The sequence below is a fragment of the Camellia sinensis genome, chromosome 12 (genome assembly GCF_055761805.1).
Source record: "Camellia sinensis isolate YWXY chromosome 12, ASM5576180v1, whole genome shotgun sequence".
NCBI classification, from domain to species: Eukaryota; Viridiplantae; Streptophyta; class Magnoliopsida; order Ericales; family Theaceae; genus Camellia; species Camellia sinensis.
The window spans coordinates 135,921,247-135,939,494 of record NC_138972.1 but is presented as its reverse complement, the minus strand read 5'-3'; the positions used below and the strand labels follow the sequence as shown (position 1 = coordinate 135,939,494).

At 37.9% G+C, this 18,248-nt stretch overlaps 1 protein-coding gene across 1 annotated transcript; it reads left to right on the top strand.

Moving 5' to 3' along the window:
- Window positions 1-942: 942 nt before the first annotated feature.
- On the top strand, window positions 943-8,106 carry LOC114279854 (basic form of pathogenesis-related protein 1-like). The gene is made up of 2 exons (XM_082897984.1): window positions 943-1,209; window positions 7,648-8,106. The coding sequence occupies exons 1-2, from the start codon at window positions 987-989 to the stop codon at window positions 7,911-7,913; spliced, it is 489 nt and encodes a 162-aa protein (XP_082754110.1). The 5' UTR covers window positions 943-986; the 3' UTR covers window positions 7,914-8,106.
- The last annotated feature ends 10,142 nt before the right edge of the window (window positions 8,107-18,248 follow it).

Sequence of the window (18,248 nt, the reverse complement as noted above, 5' to 3'; positions counted from 1 at the left end):
TTTATTGCAAGTGTAATCTAAAGGTCATAAATTTTTCATGATGATTTTCATGAAAGATTTTTCATGATACCTAGCATTGCTGTATATTAAGTAAAAAACTTCAGGATTACAATAGAGCAGTCATAAAACTATTAAGTTAAAATGTAAGAGAATTTTGCAAGCGTTGCATGGATGTCAAAAGGTAGAACAAAATAGGATATCTATCTACCTAGGGCTGTGGGAAATGGAAAATGTGGTCCAACCACCTTCAAATAATTTAAAAAATGAACTGTCTATTTTTATATTTATAATGTTTCTTAAATTTTTTGTAGACAAATTTAAAAAAATCATGAGTTATGATTATTAGGTCAATTTGATTTTTTTTTTCCCCATAGATGATCTATACTCATAGTTGAACAAAATAAACAGCTTAGGTCATTGAAGTGAGGACTTATGGTGAGTTCCATGAGGCCCAACAATAACTTTGATAGAGAAACTCATCCCTTACGAAAAACTCTCTATTGATGGCGTGATATTTCTATAACTATCACTATTATTGTCATTATTGTTGTTTTAAAAAGTATTTCAAAATAAAATTAGATACATGTTAAAAAGTAAATTTTAAAGGATAAATCCAAAAGCCTATTTTTTATTTTTTGACAGTAGATAGAAATTTTTATTAGACCACTAAGGTCAACCAAGATGAAAATATTGGAGAGTTCTAGATGGGTAAAACCATCTTTCCACTCCTCTTAAACTTGATGCATGAAGGCTCCTTTCTTAGCTCATGCAATACTTTTCCAATAATTTGACCAAATCAAACATTAATAGGTGCCTATTATTTTCCTTTTTGTGAACTTGTACAACTGTTATTTGACTTTAATAGGTTACCCTAATGACCATGCATGACATTCCCATGACTATTTTTAATGGTAACTTTTCCCAACCTTTGCCTACAAAAAAACCATAAAATCGTATCCTTCCATAATCACAAAGATCGAATCAAAATGGCTCTCTCCAAGATTTCACTAGCCATTGTTTCATTTGTGGCCTTGACCATGGCTCGTCTCTCCCAAGCCCAAACCTCTCCACAAGACTTCCTTGCTGCTCACAATGCCGCTAGAGCACAAATCAGAGTCAAGCCTCTTACATGGAACAACACTGTAGCTGCCTATGCCGAAAACTATGCCAAATTGAGGAGTGCTGACTGCAACTTGGAACATTCAAATGGTCCCACTACAAGAAAATGCATGTTTGGCGACTAAAATTGGCGACCAAACCAATTTTAGTCGCCAAAAAGACCACATTCATCGACCAAATATCGGCTTCGGTCGGCATTGATTGAAACCTTTTGGCGACTAACGTGTTTTCGTCGCCATATAGTATCATTGGCGACCAACTTTCCATTTAGTCGCTGTTGTTACCCCACTTAGGCTACCAATATTTCATTTTGTCGCCCTATGGTTTAATTTGGCGACTAAACATTTTTGTCGCCAAAAAGAGGGTATTTTTGTGATTACTTTTTGACGACCAAATCTGTATTAGTCGTTGTATATTCAGTATTGCCGACGAATTTTTGAATTTAGTAGCCAAAAAGGAATCTTTAGCCGACCAATTTTTTGTCGCCAAACATGCATTTTGGCGACAAATTGTCGTTTAGTCGCTAAATGTTCGAATTTTGTTTTTAGAGGGAAAATAAATAATTTTCGCGCCCAGTACATATATATTGCACACAGTGTTTTGTTCTCTTTTGTCTCCCTCTCACACACCGACATCAACATACCAAACCCGTCCCTACCAAACCCGTCGCTCACCACCTGCGAGCATCACCATCGCAGGCCACCGGCGCTCACCACCAGCACCACTGTAAATCGGCGATCATCACCATCGCAGGTATGTTTCTGTCGTCTCTCTCCCTCTCTGTCGAGCTGGTTCTATCTGGTTGTCGATGTCTCTCCCATCCCCTTCTCTGACGATTACTTTTAGGGTTTGACATGTTTTTGTCCTTTCATTTTCCATTTATTTCGTACACAAATTTTTAGGGCTTTTCCTGACTTCGTGAATGGGTGTGGTTGACATTGCAGATTGTCCATTTTGATTTTGGATTTGGATTCTTTTTGTATCGTTTAAATGTGCCTCCGTTTTGGAGAAATGTTCCAAATCGGTTCGAAAATGTTCGAAATGTGCCTCTGTTTTTTTAACACACTTGTTGATTTTGGATGCTTTTCCTGATTTACTCTTATCATTATAACTGTGCCTCTGTTTTTTGTATCGAAAATGTTCGAAATCTGCCTCTTTTTTTTGTATCGAAAATGTTCGAAATGTGCATCTGTTTTTTGAACACACTTGTTGATTTTGGATGCTTTTCCTTAGTTAGTTTTATCATTATAAATGTGCCTCTGTTTTTTGTATTGAACATGTTTCAAACGTTCCGATGGTGTGACTCAAATTCGAATTAAGTAAAAGAAATTGTTTTTTTTTAAAAACCACAAATCCGTTCGATTCAATCCTAATTATTGACAGTTAGGTCCATGATTTTATAGTTATGATTTTTATTTGAAATTTAGTTCCATTTATGTAAATATATTTATAGAAATCGTAGTTCCAAATTGAAATGAATCTCATTTTCATAGTTTGGTTGAAAACTTTCAATATTTTCAAGATTCAGTTTGATTCCAAATTTCATAAAACCATAGCTAATAATTCGATGTTAGTTTACTTCAAAACCAAACCAAATTCAACCTTGCTCTCCCCTAACTCGAATCGTAACCACCAAATCAGTTGAGAATAAGCCTGATGATCATAGTATGAGATCATCTATCTCAATTCCTATCCACCAAAACACTTCAGAATAAGCCCCTGACCACTTTATTCAAGAGACGAAAGACAAGTGATATACTCCAGCTCCGCATCTACAATGGGTTAGGTAGTTGTTGTTTGGAACACCTCAATTCAATATATATTTCTTGGACCTTAAAGAATTGCAAGTTTAACATTATAAACTATTTGCATTCTCCTCTTAAAACAATTAGACACATCCACATTCGTTTGTTTTTGTAGTCTATACTCTTCATGACCCTTAGATTATTGTCTGACTTAAAACTCAGATATTTTAGTACTTCTCTCTACACATTTCAAGAAGAGTAAGACAAAGATAGTTCAAAAAATATAGAACTACCTTTGATGACCGCAACGGAGAAACATATACATTATGAACACATACCCCATCACGGCGTGTTGATGACCAATCAAGAAACACACTACGAAAAACTTGAGGTTTACACTGTCGTTCATTTCTATAGTTGAAAATTATTTCTTTAAAAGTCAATTTTAGTTCACAAATATGTGGCCGTCACATAAGAAATTAGGATTACAAAGTGTGATTACTCAATATCCTAATTACTCTCACATTTTTGCACTGCAAACCTTTGGAACTCCATAGAAACAATAGACGATAATCTGGTCAATATGACGATTACAGAACATGGTCGTCCTTTCACTCATAATTTGTTGAAAACAGATGAAAAATAATCTCTCGGATCTCCCGAGATATCTGTACCCTTTCAACCATACCGTTGATTCTGGAAGCACCTAACTTCACAATCTAAGTTGCACAAGAAGTTGCACTATCTTACTATAGAATGGGAACAATAATAGAATGGCAATGGCCAATGTAAGGCACCAAACCATATTCTAACTACATTTCATTTGTCTACGCCCTCAATAGGCTTGGGCCATCTCTACTTCTTGAGTGCTCTTGTGATATTGTTTAATGTCAAAATTAGAGTGAAAAATGCTAAACTCTAGTTGTTGACATATTGTTTCATATCAAAATCAAAGTCAAAATGTTTTGAAAAAATGTGACAAAGAGTTTTCAAAGTTAAAGACAAAGTGTTTATGAGATTGATGAAATATGTTGTTTTTTCTCTTTTTGTAATTTTTTTGTGGCAATCTAAATTGAGAATATGAGCTATGCCATAATAAATAAACCCATTTTATAATGAGAAGAGAGTGACAGTGGCCATTGTTGGTGTTCCTATCTAAATGTATCAAGGGTTCAAGCCTTCTTTTTGCAAGATACACCTCAAATGTACTTGACATTAGTGCATTATTGTTTCTTTAAAGAAAAATCTTGATGGTTCAGATTAAAGTTGTGTACATTTGGTTTGTCTGAAAGGGATAAAAGGTTACATTTTACAAGCTTCCAGAGAAAAGGAGCCACAGATTTGAAAAAGCTAAAGTGAGCAGAAAATTTGAAAAAGATTAATGATTTCTTATGATCATCCATGAGACCGATCTGTTATTACTATTTTCTTCACTTCAAAAAGCAATGCTAATCAAGCCCCTAAACTTACTTAAGCTCTCTTCCATTACAGAGTATTTTTCCAATTCCCTGTCGATTCCCAGGTTCATCTTCGCTTGATGTGTACTGTTCCAAGAATGGACAAGAGTTGGATGATGATAACAGATAGGCTAAAAAGCAAAGAGTATGTACAAGGTGTTCAGTCATTTTTGGAGTTCGCTACGAAGAATTTAGGGCCGCAGGATGAAATCCGTTGTCCTTGTGTTGATTGCTTGAACGGCACGAAATTACCTCGACATGTTGTACGGTTGCACTTGCTTCGAAGAGGAATCGCATGTTCTTATCGCACTTGGGTCCACCACGGGGAACGTGTCCCCCTATTTCGTGGTCATCCTACTATGCGAAACAATGACACTCAAACCGACCGAGCTGGAATGACAACCAATCACGAAAATGTGGATGAACTTCCAACCATGTTACAAGAGATTTACATGAGTGGTCTCATGGATGATCCTATCGACGGAGAACGTACTAGTTCGGAGAGGCACAATTTGTTTAAGTTCATGAAGTTGTTCGATGATGCTCAACGTCAAGTATATCCAGAGTGTGAAAAGTTTTCCATCTTGTCCTTCGTAATTAAGATGCTTCACGTGAAGGTGTACAATAAATGGAGCAACAAATCTTTCGATATGGTTATGCAAGTTTTCAAAGACATTCTCCCAAAGTGTCATGAAAATGTTCCATGGACCCTTTATGAAGCGAAAAAGTTCTTACGTGAGTTGGGTTTTGGATATGAGCCCATTCATGCATGCAAGAATGATTGTACTTTATTTTGGAAGGACAACACCACATTGGAGAATTGTTCTACATGTACGGAGTCTAGATACAAGTTGAACGACAAGACGGGTAAAAAAATTTCACAGAAAATACTGAGGTACTTTCCTTTGACACCGAGGTTGAAGAGATTTTACATGTCGAAAAAAACAGCTGTAGATATGAGATGGCACAAAGATAAGCGTGTGGATGATGGAGTACTGCGACATCCAGCTGATGGTGAGGCATGGAAGGACTTTGATAGGTTGCATCTTACGTTCTCTGCGGATCCTCGGAATGTACGGCTAGGGCTTGCATCCTACGTTCAAGGGCCGAAATTTGAGAGCAGCCCCCAAAGCACTATGGGGATGGCACGGGTAGTTTCCTCATGTCAAATAGGACCTGTGGGGACAGACGGGACGTAATTAGCACGTGTACGTTGGGAGTTAGCGTGAAAAACGCCATAAACTGAGTCGAAAAAAGGGCTTCGAGGGCCGAAATTTGAGAGCAGCCCCCAAAGCACTACGGGGATGGCACGGGTAGCTTCCTCGTGTCAAACAGGACCTGTGGGGACAGACGGAACGTAATTAGCACGTGTACGTTAGGAGTTAGAGTGAGAAACGCCATAAACTTAGTCGAAAAAAGGGCTTCGAGGGCCGAAATTTGAGAGCAGCCCCCAAAGCATTACGGGGATGGCACGGGTAGCTTCCTCGTGTCAAGTAGGACCTGTGGGGACAGACGGGACATAATTAGCACGCGTAGGTTGGGAGTTGGCGTGAAAAAAGCAATAAACTTAGCCGAAAAAAGGCGTTCGAGGGCCAAAACTTGAGAGCAGCCCCCGAAGCACTGCGGGGATGGTACGGGTAGTTTTCTCGTGTCAAATAGGACATGTGGGGACGGACGGGACGTAATTAGCACGTGTACGTTGGGAGTTGGCGTGAAAAATGCCTAAAGCTTATACAAATATATTAAAGCTTAGCAATATATATATGTTCTATAACAATCTCTATATACGTACAGTTATGAATAAAATATATGTATGTTTACACATTAGAGTAAACTTGAGTTGGGGTTGACTTACAAATTTGTTTGCACTTTAAATACAAGTTAACGTGTACAAAAACTATATTGAAATACCTAAATTCAAATTATATTTACATACAATTTCAATTGACATCCTTGCAATTTGTGTTTTGTAGATGGCTATAACTTTTTGTTTACAATGGAACTAATGGGTGTAATTTTTGTTGTGTAGATGGCTTTTGGCATTGACATGTGGATCTTCTAATTTTTTCTCGGAAGATACACAAGCTGGGAAAGTTGGGAAGTTTTTTGTCGTCCTATACTTTTTGCTGTGGACTATGGATGCATCGAACATATAATTTTTGACAGGGTACAAAGTATTTTTGGAGCTTGTATTAATTAATGAACCGTGGAATTTGGATGCATCGTACATATAATTTATGGTGGGGTACATAATATTTTTGGAGCTTGTATTACCTTTTGTCGTGGTACATATTACCATAGTAATTTGTACCTTGTCAAATGGTCATTACAATGCATAGTATAGTAAAAATGTTGTGTATAGAGGACATAATTTTGGTAACGTATTTGGAATGTATGATGTTATTATTTGTAATTGGAATATATATAGTTCGTTCGTACATAAGTTTACATTATTATTTGTAATTGGAATATATATAGCAGGTGTTCATTTTTGTTTTATGGTTCTAAGTGAACCATGTAGGTGATACATACAGGTTGTATACGTATTACAGGTTGCGATGGATACATACAGGTTTGGACAAAATTTAGTAAAATTAAACAAACAAAACAAAAATATAAAATGACGCTTTTGGTGAGAAATCAATTTGTAGTTAAAAAGAAAAATCTTTTGGCGACTAAAATTTTAGTAGCTAAAACGAATAAAAATAGTTATGGCGACTAATAATTTAGTAGCCAAAAAAACTGGAAAATAGTTATGGCGACTAAATGTGTAGTGGCTAAAGCTGAAAAGACTTTTGGCGACAAAATTTTTGGTAGCCAAAACAACTCCAAAACAGCTATGGCGACAACTTATTTTAGTAGCTAAAACCCCAAGAAAATTTTTGGCGACTAAATTTTAGTCGCCAAAACATAAAAAAATCATGGGCGACTAAACATTAGTAGCTGAAGTTTCACTATTAGCGACTAAGAATATTGCTGCCGTAGATATTGTATTTTTTAGCGACAAAAACATTAGTAGCTAATAGTTGAGTTAAAATATTTAATGAAAGGTTTGGGCGACTAACGTTTTAGTCGGCAATGTATTCTATCGGCGACTAAGACTTATTTCGTCGCCAATACCTGTCTGTTTGGCTACTAACATGTTAGTCGGTATTTTGTGATACTTATGGCGACTAAATGAATTTTAGTCGCTAATGCTTTCGGCGACTATGTATGGCCGACAAATCCAACGACCAAATTATTTAGTCGGGAAATACTTTCGGCGACTAAAATATGTACTTTTGGCGACGAATGTGTTAGTCGGCAAAAGTGTATTTTCTTGTAGTGTCCATATGGCGAAAACATTGCAGAGAGTTCGGGTGAACTTACAGCGGTGCATGCGGTGAAGATGTGGGTAGATGAGAAGCCAAAGTATTCCTACGGCTTGAATGCATGTATTGGTGAAGCTGCTGGTTGCCTGCATTACACTCAAGTTGTTTGGCGCAACACTGCTCAAATCGGCTGTGCTAGAGTTCAATGCCAGAATAAATGGTGGTTTGTCACTTGCAACTATTATCCACCAGGAAATTATGTGGGTCAACGTCCTTATTAGGATGCTTTTCTACCTAGAAATATGACGTTCTAGTGTCAATTGCTTGTGAGCCTTATGTTTCATAATCATGTTGTGATTGATGAATATGAAATATATATATATATATATATATATAACGAGCATCTTTCATGGAATGGAAGTGGTTGTTATTCTTTGATTAAATGTTTAAAGTTATTCATGCATTTTGGTTGAATGAACTTGTTGATGTCCAGTATGATAGTATTGTGTAACATATATTGGTTCAATTAATTTCCTGCACCATTAAGCCATCTCCAACCGTTCACCAAATCCATCATTAAATTCAACCTTGGTAAAAAAAAAGGTACTTTTTGTGCTCCAATAGTTACACCAAAACGGTATCAAATTGAGAAAATATCAAACATTTTACCAAACTGAGGATGGCTTGCACCTTTCAGCAATTTACTGTGCATAGTCGTTGAGTTGGATCCACCAGACGATCGGCCGGATGTCTAGCCGGATGTCCCCCCGGATGACTGCTGTACGACAAAAATTTGTGAAAATTTACTTTGGGTCGACCACCTCAGCATCTTTTTAAACTCTATTTCCATTTTCCCCTGAATCCATTTCCATCACGTTCTCTTACTCAATTCTCATCTCTTATCCACTCTATACCTCCAATTCCAATTCCATTTTCAATTCCACGAGTATAGGTTGAGCACCCAAGAGCTCAGTCTCAAATAGAAGATGAAGTCCATATTTCCATTTCTGTATTTTTATGTTCTTCTTATTGTTTTCAGTTTTGTATGGAATTAGTTTGATGGTGATATGTTGATTTGGAATTTAATAACAATCTTTATACATCCCACATTTTACAAATCTCTCTCTACCTACCAAACCTCTCAAACTTCTTGATCTTTCTCTTTCTCTCTCTTAATTTCTGATCCATTAAGTTTCTTTCTCTCTCTCTCTCTCTCTCTCTCTCTGATCATTACTCAATTTCTGATCCACAATTGTTCAATCTTTTTTAATTCCTCAATCTTCCAATCTTCTTAACTAACAATTAAACTATGTAAAGATATATGATTTGTATATATATTTTGAAGAATTCTCATTGTGGATATTCTGAAGAATTCTCATTGTGGATATTCTGAAGAATTCTTGTTTGAATTAAGGAAACAGAAATGAAAGCAAAAAAAAAAAAAAATTTTTTGCTCTTTCCAGTTGACCCCCCAGACATCTTGTGGTTTGATGAAAGCTCCATTGGAGTGTCTGATATCAAATAGAGGAATTGGTCATATTTTTACTCAGATTTGATGAAATGTTTGGTGTACTGTTGGAGATGCTCTTATGGCAAAAAAAAAAAAAAAATGACGAGAATTAATAATAGGGTCATCAATTATTGTGTGCTGAGTGATGATAGAGAGCTCTAGAGTTGGGGCTCTAAACTCAGCTCTAGTGACGTGGAAATTCAAAAGGAAAAAAAAAAAAAGGGCCAAAACATCACATCACATAAGGCTCACCACAAATTAGAGTTCTTTAGAGCTCACAAATAGGAGCTTCCAATCATTTTTGTTGTGTGTTATATATATATATATATATATATATCAGCAGTGATATAGAGCTCTAATAATAATAGAGCTCTAATCAAACCTCTATTGACGTAGAAAAGCCAAAAAAAAAAAAAAAACAAAACAAAAATATAGGCCAAAAGTTTGCTCATTAAGGGTTTAGAATTATAAGGGAAAGGGTGGTTAAAAAGTTGAGGAGTTTTCAGATGAAAGGGTCCTGTATTTTAGAACTTCTTTCATATGACTTGCATGCTATAATTCATGTATAGTTTCTACATTTTTTAATTTTCTTCTAATTTGTTTGATTTTTTAATATATCTATATATTCACAAAACTTATCCCTGAAGGATTTTTCTTTGCCTCGTGAGTTTGCAAAACAAAGTTTCACTTGCATCTCTTACCATCCAAGAAATAAGATGGCCTGCAAGATAATAAAATTAGGGGATCATACATCACTTTCTTTGTTTTGTTAACATGTCTATGATTCTTTCTCGACCCCTTCCCTCTTATGGGTGCAAAATACATTATACTTTAGTAAAAGGAGAAGTGTTTTCTATTGTGCATAGGAAAGGAAAGAAGTGAAAACGAAAGTTTTTAGAGCTAATTATATTATACATAATGATTTTAGCACAAATTACATCAAATAAAACAAAAACAAGGAAAGAAGATTGAAGAAAAGACCTACTTATTACTAACATTGTCTGACTTGGGTTCCTTATCATAAATATTATACATTGCAGAATAAGGTTCAAGAGCTTCACAAGCCTTCTACAGAAGAAGGGCCAATGTCTATAAAAAATAATGCAATTGTTCATGCATTTGGTTCAGAACGGCATGGTAGGATAAGAGGGCTTGCATTTGTGCCTGAAGATGCTATTGGAAGCACTGTTGCTTGGCCAATCCATTTCATTAGCTTTGACTTTGAGTAGAACAAACATCTATGGATAGTTTTTGAGGACTTTGATGAATAGATTTCTATAATTTTTGAATAGTTTTGGGTAATGTTTACAAACTTATATATGTACAGTTTTGGATGGTATATCACATGATGTAGCTGGGGAGAGGAAACGGATCCACCTGTTGATTCGAAGAACCCCAAGTTTGGAAGGATGGGCAACTCCTTCCGAATACATATATACAAAAAATAGGTATAGAAGAAATAGTTAAAAAAGAGCGTAGCTCCGATCCTGATTCTTTAATAAAATAAAATCACCCGTTTATCTTGGTCTGTATCCTAGATCTTACAAGGTGTAAGATCCGATGGGACCTATCATTAGAGCTCTCTTTAGAGCTATTTTTCTAGAGCTCTCAATCTTTATTCAATATATATAGTTGTTCAATTGTTAAAACAACATGTGAAGACAGTAAAAGTTATCCGCGTGGTGCTTGATTTAAGTCTCATTATTGCAAGCTAGAGCTTCTCAATTTTTAGAGGGTATTTCATGGTAAAACCCTGCTGTCAACCCATCATACCCAGGTGCTTTAGATGGATCAATCTTATTTCATTGAATTTATTTTATTTACTTTTCCTCTTGACTTGTGAATTGTAGATTGGATTGTAATAAACAAAATCATTTAACTAATTTTTATATATAATTTGTAAGTTATGCCTTACCTCTACTTTATTTAAAAAAAAAAATACCATATCAATGTACCCATCTCAGAAGGAGCAAATTTCGAGTCATTAACTAGAGCTCTGTGAGGGAAGCTTTGAGGGGCTCCCTCCTGAATAAGATTAGTAGCTTCAAGAGAATCAGTTTCGATGACCATCATTGGAAAAATCTCTACTCACTTCGTGGTATTTATTGTGTTTGGTTTCATATTTTCATAATCTATTTTTTTTTTTAAATTAAAAATTAATTTGGTTGAAATTAACACCAAAAAGATATTTTAAAATTTTTAAAAATCATTTTTGCGCCAACAAAAAATGAAATGAAACCCTGGTGGGACACAAAGTTGGAACAAGAGATCGGAAGCCGTGATGGTATATGCTTTTGGAGTATATATAATATATTATCAACAAGTCTACATATGCAGAACCGATCATAGAATCAATCATATAAAATAATTCTCGTCATATATATTAAAAGGTGGGGCTCATCATTAAAACTATAGTTTCATTCAGATTGCTCCACTTATATTCTATATGGTTAATTTTATAGCTGATTTTGTATCAATAAACATGAACTTAACTTATTGATATATTATACTGTAACAACCCTCATACTGTTTACCGATTAATGACTGATAGATTACCGTTAAACACTGATTACCGTTAAACTGAGCTGATTAAAGTACTGAACTGACTGACTGAAAACTGGAACTGAATTGACCGAGTATGAGTGTTAATCTGTATTCTATCTGTTTGATTGTTTATTTGATCTATTCACGTTCCATGTTTAAACTGCTAATTGAAGGCCTTATCGGCGGCCGAACCGGGAATTGATTGATGTTTCATGATCATCATAATTTATGTGATTTTATGGTGTAATTATCAAAAAACTGATTAGGTATGATTAAATTAGATTAAAATGAGTTAAATTGCAATGGTTGCCGTAATTACACAAATGCCACTCTAGTGGCCCACTACTTGGACCTTCTTGAGACTTGATTTCACTTAGGAGCAACATTTGATCAGCCTTTTCCTTGAGTTCCACCGAGTAGAGAGAGAGGTGAGAGCTTTAAGAGAGAATTGAGTTCATGTTTGTGAATTGGCTTGAGAGACTTGAAGGAAATTGAAGTGTATTTCCATATTTGAGCTCCCTCACTCCTAATTCTACACCTAAGGTAGATCATTCATCTTCTTAATTGTGCCTTTGAGTTGTTCTTGCACGGTTCATGTCTAATTGTAGAGCTAAGTCATGAATTGGTTCATTAATGGTGAATTGAAGTTCACTTCATGCATGCATGTTTGAATTAATGAGTTTTCGAGTTGAATTCATGGTAAAATGGTGCATGCATGTTCATAATTTTGTAATGGTCCATGTTTTCAACTTGTTTTGGGATCAAGTGGCTCCTTAGAACATCAAATTGGAGCTTCAAAATGATTTGAATTCATGCATGTTTGCATGTTCATATTGTTCATGAAATTGGTTTGAAATTGAGTTTGAATTAAACACCCTTGGGCTTTGATTTCTCAAAATTGAGCTTTGAACCGTGTTATTCTATATGTTTACAAGTGTTTTCTGGAAATTCAGCCCAAGAGGATCGGTTTTGATGCTTTTGAACCTGGGTTTTGGCTTGGAGGTGCAATCTGGAATTCCCAGATTTTGCGCTTCCGCTCGAGCGGGGGAAGTTCCGCTCGAGCGTGGAATCCGAGCATCCAGTATCTCTGCACTGTTTTCCAGTCCGCTCGAGCGGAGGATTGGGAGCTCGAGCGGAGTCATGTGTCTCAAGCTCGAGCGGGCGTCGAGCATCCGTCGAGCGGAGATTTCATCCATCCAGTACTTTTACAGTACGCTCGAGCGGGAAAGTTGACGCTCGAGCGTGTACCTTTGTTGCATGTCCGCTCGAGCGGGTAAACCTGCGCTCGAGCGGGAATCTGTTTTTCTGAAAATTCCGAAACTGTTTTCTGATCACATCTTTGCATCCTCATCCCATTCTAGGCATTCTTAGGCCTAGTTTAAGGCATATTGTTGAGGATATAGATGTAGAACACACCGAGGCATTAGGGATTAAATTATGATATTTCCCAACTGTGTAGTTTAGTGTGTGTTCAACCTGTGAACTGTGTAGGGTTGGCGACTGGGGAGACACGCTCTAGCACACCGTAGCCCGAACACTGTGAGTAACAATTGTGTAAAGATATGTTCAACTGAGAATGTTTTCTGACTGTTTAACGAAACTGTTTTCTGAAGTACTTATTGTTAATTGTTGAATGTATGTCCTATATTCCGAAATGTATTGTGGCATCCTTAGCAACTGTTGTATACTGTTACTGCTACTGTTACAGAGATCTCTGTCGGTTCCCTCGCGGAACCACTACTGTTTACTGACTGATGGCCATCATTTTTGTTTGGTCTTTAAGACCTACTGTTTACTGCTATGCTAATGGATGTACCACATATGACTGAATAACTGTTCTGACTGAAAGACTGAAGTATTGTTTAATGAACTGTTTTCATTACTGTAAGGACATTTCATTCTTAACCTCTTTACGCATTATGTTATTCACTGGGCTTTAGCTCACTGTTTATATATAAATGTAGGTGCTCAGCCACCAGATCGGAGCTAGGAGCGCGGGTTAGACTCCAGTTTTGTCAAGCCAGCCTTTGTGCCTCACTGCGAGGTTCCGAGTTGCCATGCTATGGCTTTGGGGTGTTTTGTTTTTCCCCCGTCTCTCCCCACACTGTTGGACTACTGTATAGACTGTCAGCTGCTAACTGTACTGTTACCAAGGGATTAGGTCCCTGTACTGTGTAACTGTAAATTTTGTATAGACTGTACTGCTTGTATATGTGAATGCATGAAAAATCTTTTTGGCATACAGACTGTCACAGCTCAATGGATATTATTTATTTACTGTATTGGCTTCCGCCAGGCCCTGTACTCTGTTTTACTGTGTTACTGTTCTGCAGGCCTTCGGTAAACTCGGATTACTGGCCGGTTACGGTGCTAAACCCATAGGGCCGGGTTTGGGTCGTGACAGAGTGGTATCAGAGCGATACTTAACCACGAGTCATACCGCACACACGTGTCCAAATGAGCTATAGGGTGTCCTAGAAAAGTGATTAGGGTATTTCATGACCTTGAAAAACGTGTGGTTATGTTATAACTGAATATCTTCTAATGTGTTAAACTGTGAAACAAATGACTGCTTATGTTTAAAACTGTTATAACTGCTTATAGTGAAATTGACAATGCAAATGAACCTGAATCCTCCTCTACCGAGGCAAGAATGGAAAGAATGGAAAGAATGATGGAACTGATAACTGCTAGACTTGAACAACAACAGAACTAACAGCCCCCACCTCCTCCTCCGGTACAGCCGGAACCTAATGCGAATATGAATGATGGGGATATTATTGCTCTGACCCAAAAGTTCAGCAAAATGAAACCGCTATCCTTTCAGGGAGGCCTTGAACCGTTAAAAGTTGAAGCTTGGGTTCTGGAAATAGAAAAACTATTTGAAGTGTTTCCGTGCTCCGAAGCGAATAAAGTATTGTTAGCTACCTTCACCCTACAGGAAGAAGCTAGAAGGTGGTGGATGTTGATCCGCGATACAAATACTGTTATGACTTGGGCTCAGTTCAAGGAGTCCTTCTTTGAAAAGTACTTCCCACAGTGTGTCAGGGATAGGAAAGTGACTGAATTCGAACAACTGAGACAGGGTACGATGTCCGTTGCGGAATATGAAACAAAATTTACTGAACTTGCCAGATATGCACCACACATGGTGGACACTGACTACAAGAAGGCCAGAAAATTTGAGGGTGGCCTTAATGTTGCAATACTTGACCGAATAAATGTTTTGAAACTACCGACTTTTGTGGGTGTTCTCGACTGGGCATTGATGGCCGAGTCAAACATTGAAGCACTGAAAACTGAAACACCAACGTCGGAATGGCGTAGTAAGAGGCAGGGTTTTAAATTCAAGAAAGGCAAGCACAACCCGGCCAACAAGAAACAGAATACGAGGTCGACAACTAACCCCAGTCAAGGGAGTGGGTTCATTCCACCATGCTCTGTATGTGGCAACAAGCACAAAGGGGTTTGTCACAAAATATCCGGAGTCTGTTACAGATGTGGCAAAGTGGGCCACATGGTTAGAGACTGTCCCTCTGCTCCGCAAGTTAGTAGCAAAGCTACGCCAAGCACAACAGCGTCAACTGTAGCACCAAAGCCTAACCCCAAAGCTACCGGGAAGGAGCCCATGAGGCAGGGCCGAGTATTCGCCCTAGTATCGGGAGACGTGCAAAATACTCAAACCGTTGTGTCAGGTATCCTCTCTATTTGTACACAAAATGCATATGTATTGATTGATTCGGGGTCTACACATTCTTATGTATCGCCTGCTTTCTCACGGAAATTGAATAGACCCTTAGAACCCATGAACTATCTGCTAGCCGTATCATCACCCGTAGGAGGATCCATGACATGTGCTTATATGTACCCTGCATGTGAAATCATTGTTGGGGATATGCATCTGTTTATTGATTTACTACCATTGAACATTGATCATTTTGATGTAATATTGGGGATGGATTGGTTACAAAAATATCATGCCACTATTGATTGTGTGACCAAGCAAGTTGTTTTCCGCCCACCAGGTTTGCCTGAATTTGTGTTTAATGGGAGTGGAGTAATACCTCCTCCGTATTTGATTTCGTCAGTGAAAGCCGTTAAATTACTTAGAAAGGGGTGTAAAGGATATCTGTGTTCTGTGCTGACTGTGTCTACTGATGATAGTGTTAAAACTGATGTGAATTGTATTCCTATAGTCAGGGAATTCCCAGACGTATTTCCAGATGATCTGCCAGGGAATTTGATTGACAGGGAGATTGAATTTACCGTCGATGTGATTTCGGGTACACAGCCGATATCGAAAGCTCCTTACAGAATGGCCCCAACTGAACTGAAGGAGCTGAAAGTGCAATTGCAAGAACTGCTAGACAAGAAGTTTATCAGGCCCAGTACTTCACCATGGGGTGCACCGGTTTTGTTTGTAAAGAAGAAAGATGGCTTGCTGAGACTGTGCATTGATTACCGTGAATTGAACAAGGTAACTGTGAAAAATAAATACCCATTACCGCGCATTGATGATTTATTTGATCAGTTACAGGGTGCACAAGTGTTTTCTAAGATTGATCTCAGATCGGGGTATCATCAACTGAAGGTTAAACCGGAAGACATTGATAAAACTCCTTTTAGAACGAGGTATGGCCATTATGAATTTTTAGTTATGCCTTTCGGAGTCACGAATGCACCAGCTGCATTTATGGACCTCATGAACAGAATTTTTAAACCATACCTTGATGACTTCATTGTAGTATTTATTGATGACATATTGATTTACTCCAAGAGTATAGAACAACATGAACATCATCTGAGACTTACCCTGCAGACCCTAAGAGAACAGAAACTGTATGCTAAACTGTCTAAATGTGAATTTTGGCTTGACCATGTTATGTTTTTGGGGCATGTTGTTAGCAAAAATGGAATTTCTGTTGATCTGCAGAAAATTGAAGCTGTAGTGAACTGGCCTAGACCAACAAACGTGACTGAAGTCCGAAGCTTTTTGGGATTGGCTGGATATTACAGAAGATTTGTCAGAGATTTCTCCAAAATTGCTTTACCGTTGACTCAACTGACTCAAAAGGGGATATCATTTGACTGGACTGACCAAAGAGAATCTGCTTTCCAGGAGTTGAAAACTCGATTAGTGACTGCACCGGTTCTTACCTTACCTTCAGGTACGGATGGTTATACTGTATTTAGTGACGCTTCTCATAAGGGTTTAGGGTGTGTGTTAATGCAGAATGGGAGAGTTATTGCTTATGCTTCCCGACAGTTGAGACCGCACGAAAAGAACTACCCGACCCATGATTTGGAACTTGCTGCCGTAGTATTTGCACTGAAAATTTGGCGTCACTATCTGTACGGGGTGACATGTGAAGTATACACCGACCACAAGAGCTTAAAATATTTCTTCACACAGAAGGAACTAAATATGAGACAGCGCAGATGGCTAGAACTGATCAAGGACTACGACCTACAGATTCTGTATCATCCGGGAAAAGCCAATACTGTTGCCGATGCATTGAGCCGAAAGTCAATTGCCAACTTAGCTTGTTTGCTCACCGGACAGAAAGAGCTGCTTGGTGACCTTGAAAAATTTGAAATTGAAGTTGTTTTGAGAGAACAAGGTGGAACGCTAGCCGCTATTTCTGCTCAACCAGCCTTGATAGAAGAAATTAAAGAGAAACAGCAACAGGATGACTTCTTGAAAAAGATCATCGAAGAAAGAGAGTCTAAGCCGAGACCGGATTTCAAATTCGAGAACAATGTACTGAAATTTCAAGAAAGACTGTGTGTACCGAATGATACTGAACTGAAAAGAAGAGTTCTACAAGAGGGCCACAATTCAAAATTGTCTATCCACCCGGGGAATACGAAAATGTACCAAGATCTGAAACAGAATTTCTGGTGGCCGGGAATGAAGAAAGAAATTGCCGACTTTGTGTCCAAATGTCTTCATTGCCAACAAGTCAAAGCTGAACATCAACGACCTGCCGGGTTATTGCAACCCCTACCCATACCAGAGTGGAAATGGGAGCATATCACGATGGACTTTATCGTTGGGTTACCTCGCTCCAGAAAAGGTATGGATTCAATTTGGGATATTGTTGATAGACTAACCAAATCTGCTCACTTCTTACCTGTCAAGACAATCTATAATGCGGACAAACTGGCTGTTATCTATATTGATGAAATTGTGAGACTGCATGGAGTGCCTGTGTCTATTGTTTCTAACAGGGATTCGAAGTTTACATCGAGATTTTGGCAAAGTCTACAGACTGCATTGGGTACTGAATTGAGGCTGAGTAGTGCCTATCATCCTCAGACAGATGGACAGTCAGAAAGGACCATCCAAACTCTGGAAGATTTACTGAGAATGTGTGTCCTTGATTTTCAGGGAGATTGGGAAAGTCATTTGCCATTAGTTGAATTCGCCTACAACAACAGCTACCATTCGAGTATTGGTATGGCGCCTTTCGAGGCATTGTATGGCAGAAAATGTAGATTTCTGATTTGCTGGGCAGAAGTTGGAGACGGGCCTTTGCTTGGGCCCGAGATTGTTTATGAA

Excerpts from the sequence above, each read along its gene's own strand:
- LOC114279854 (XM_082897984.1), top strand. The coding sequence starts at position 987 with ATGGCTCTCTCCAAGATTTCACTAGCCATTGTTTCATTTGTGGCCTTG. Across the intron at positions 1,210-7,647 it reads CAACTTGGAACATTCAAATG|GTCCATATGGCGAAAACATT; the intron begins GTCCCACTACAA and ends TTTTCTTGTAGT.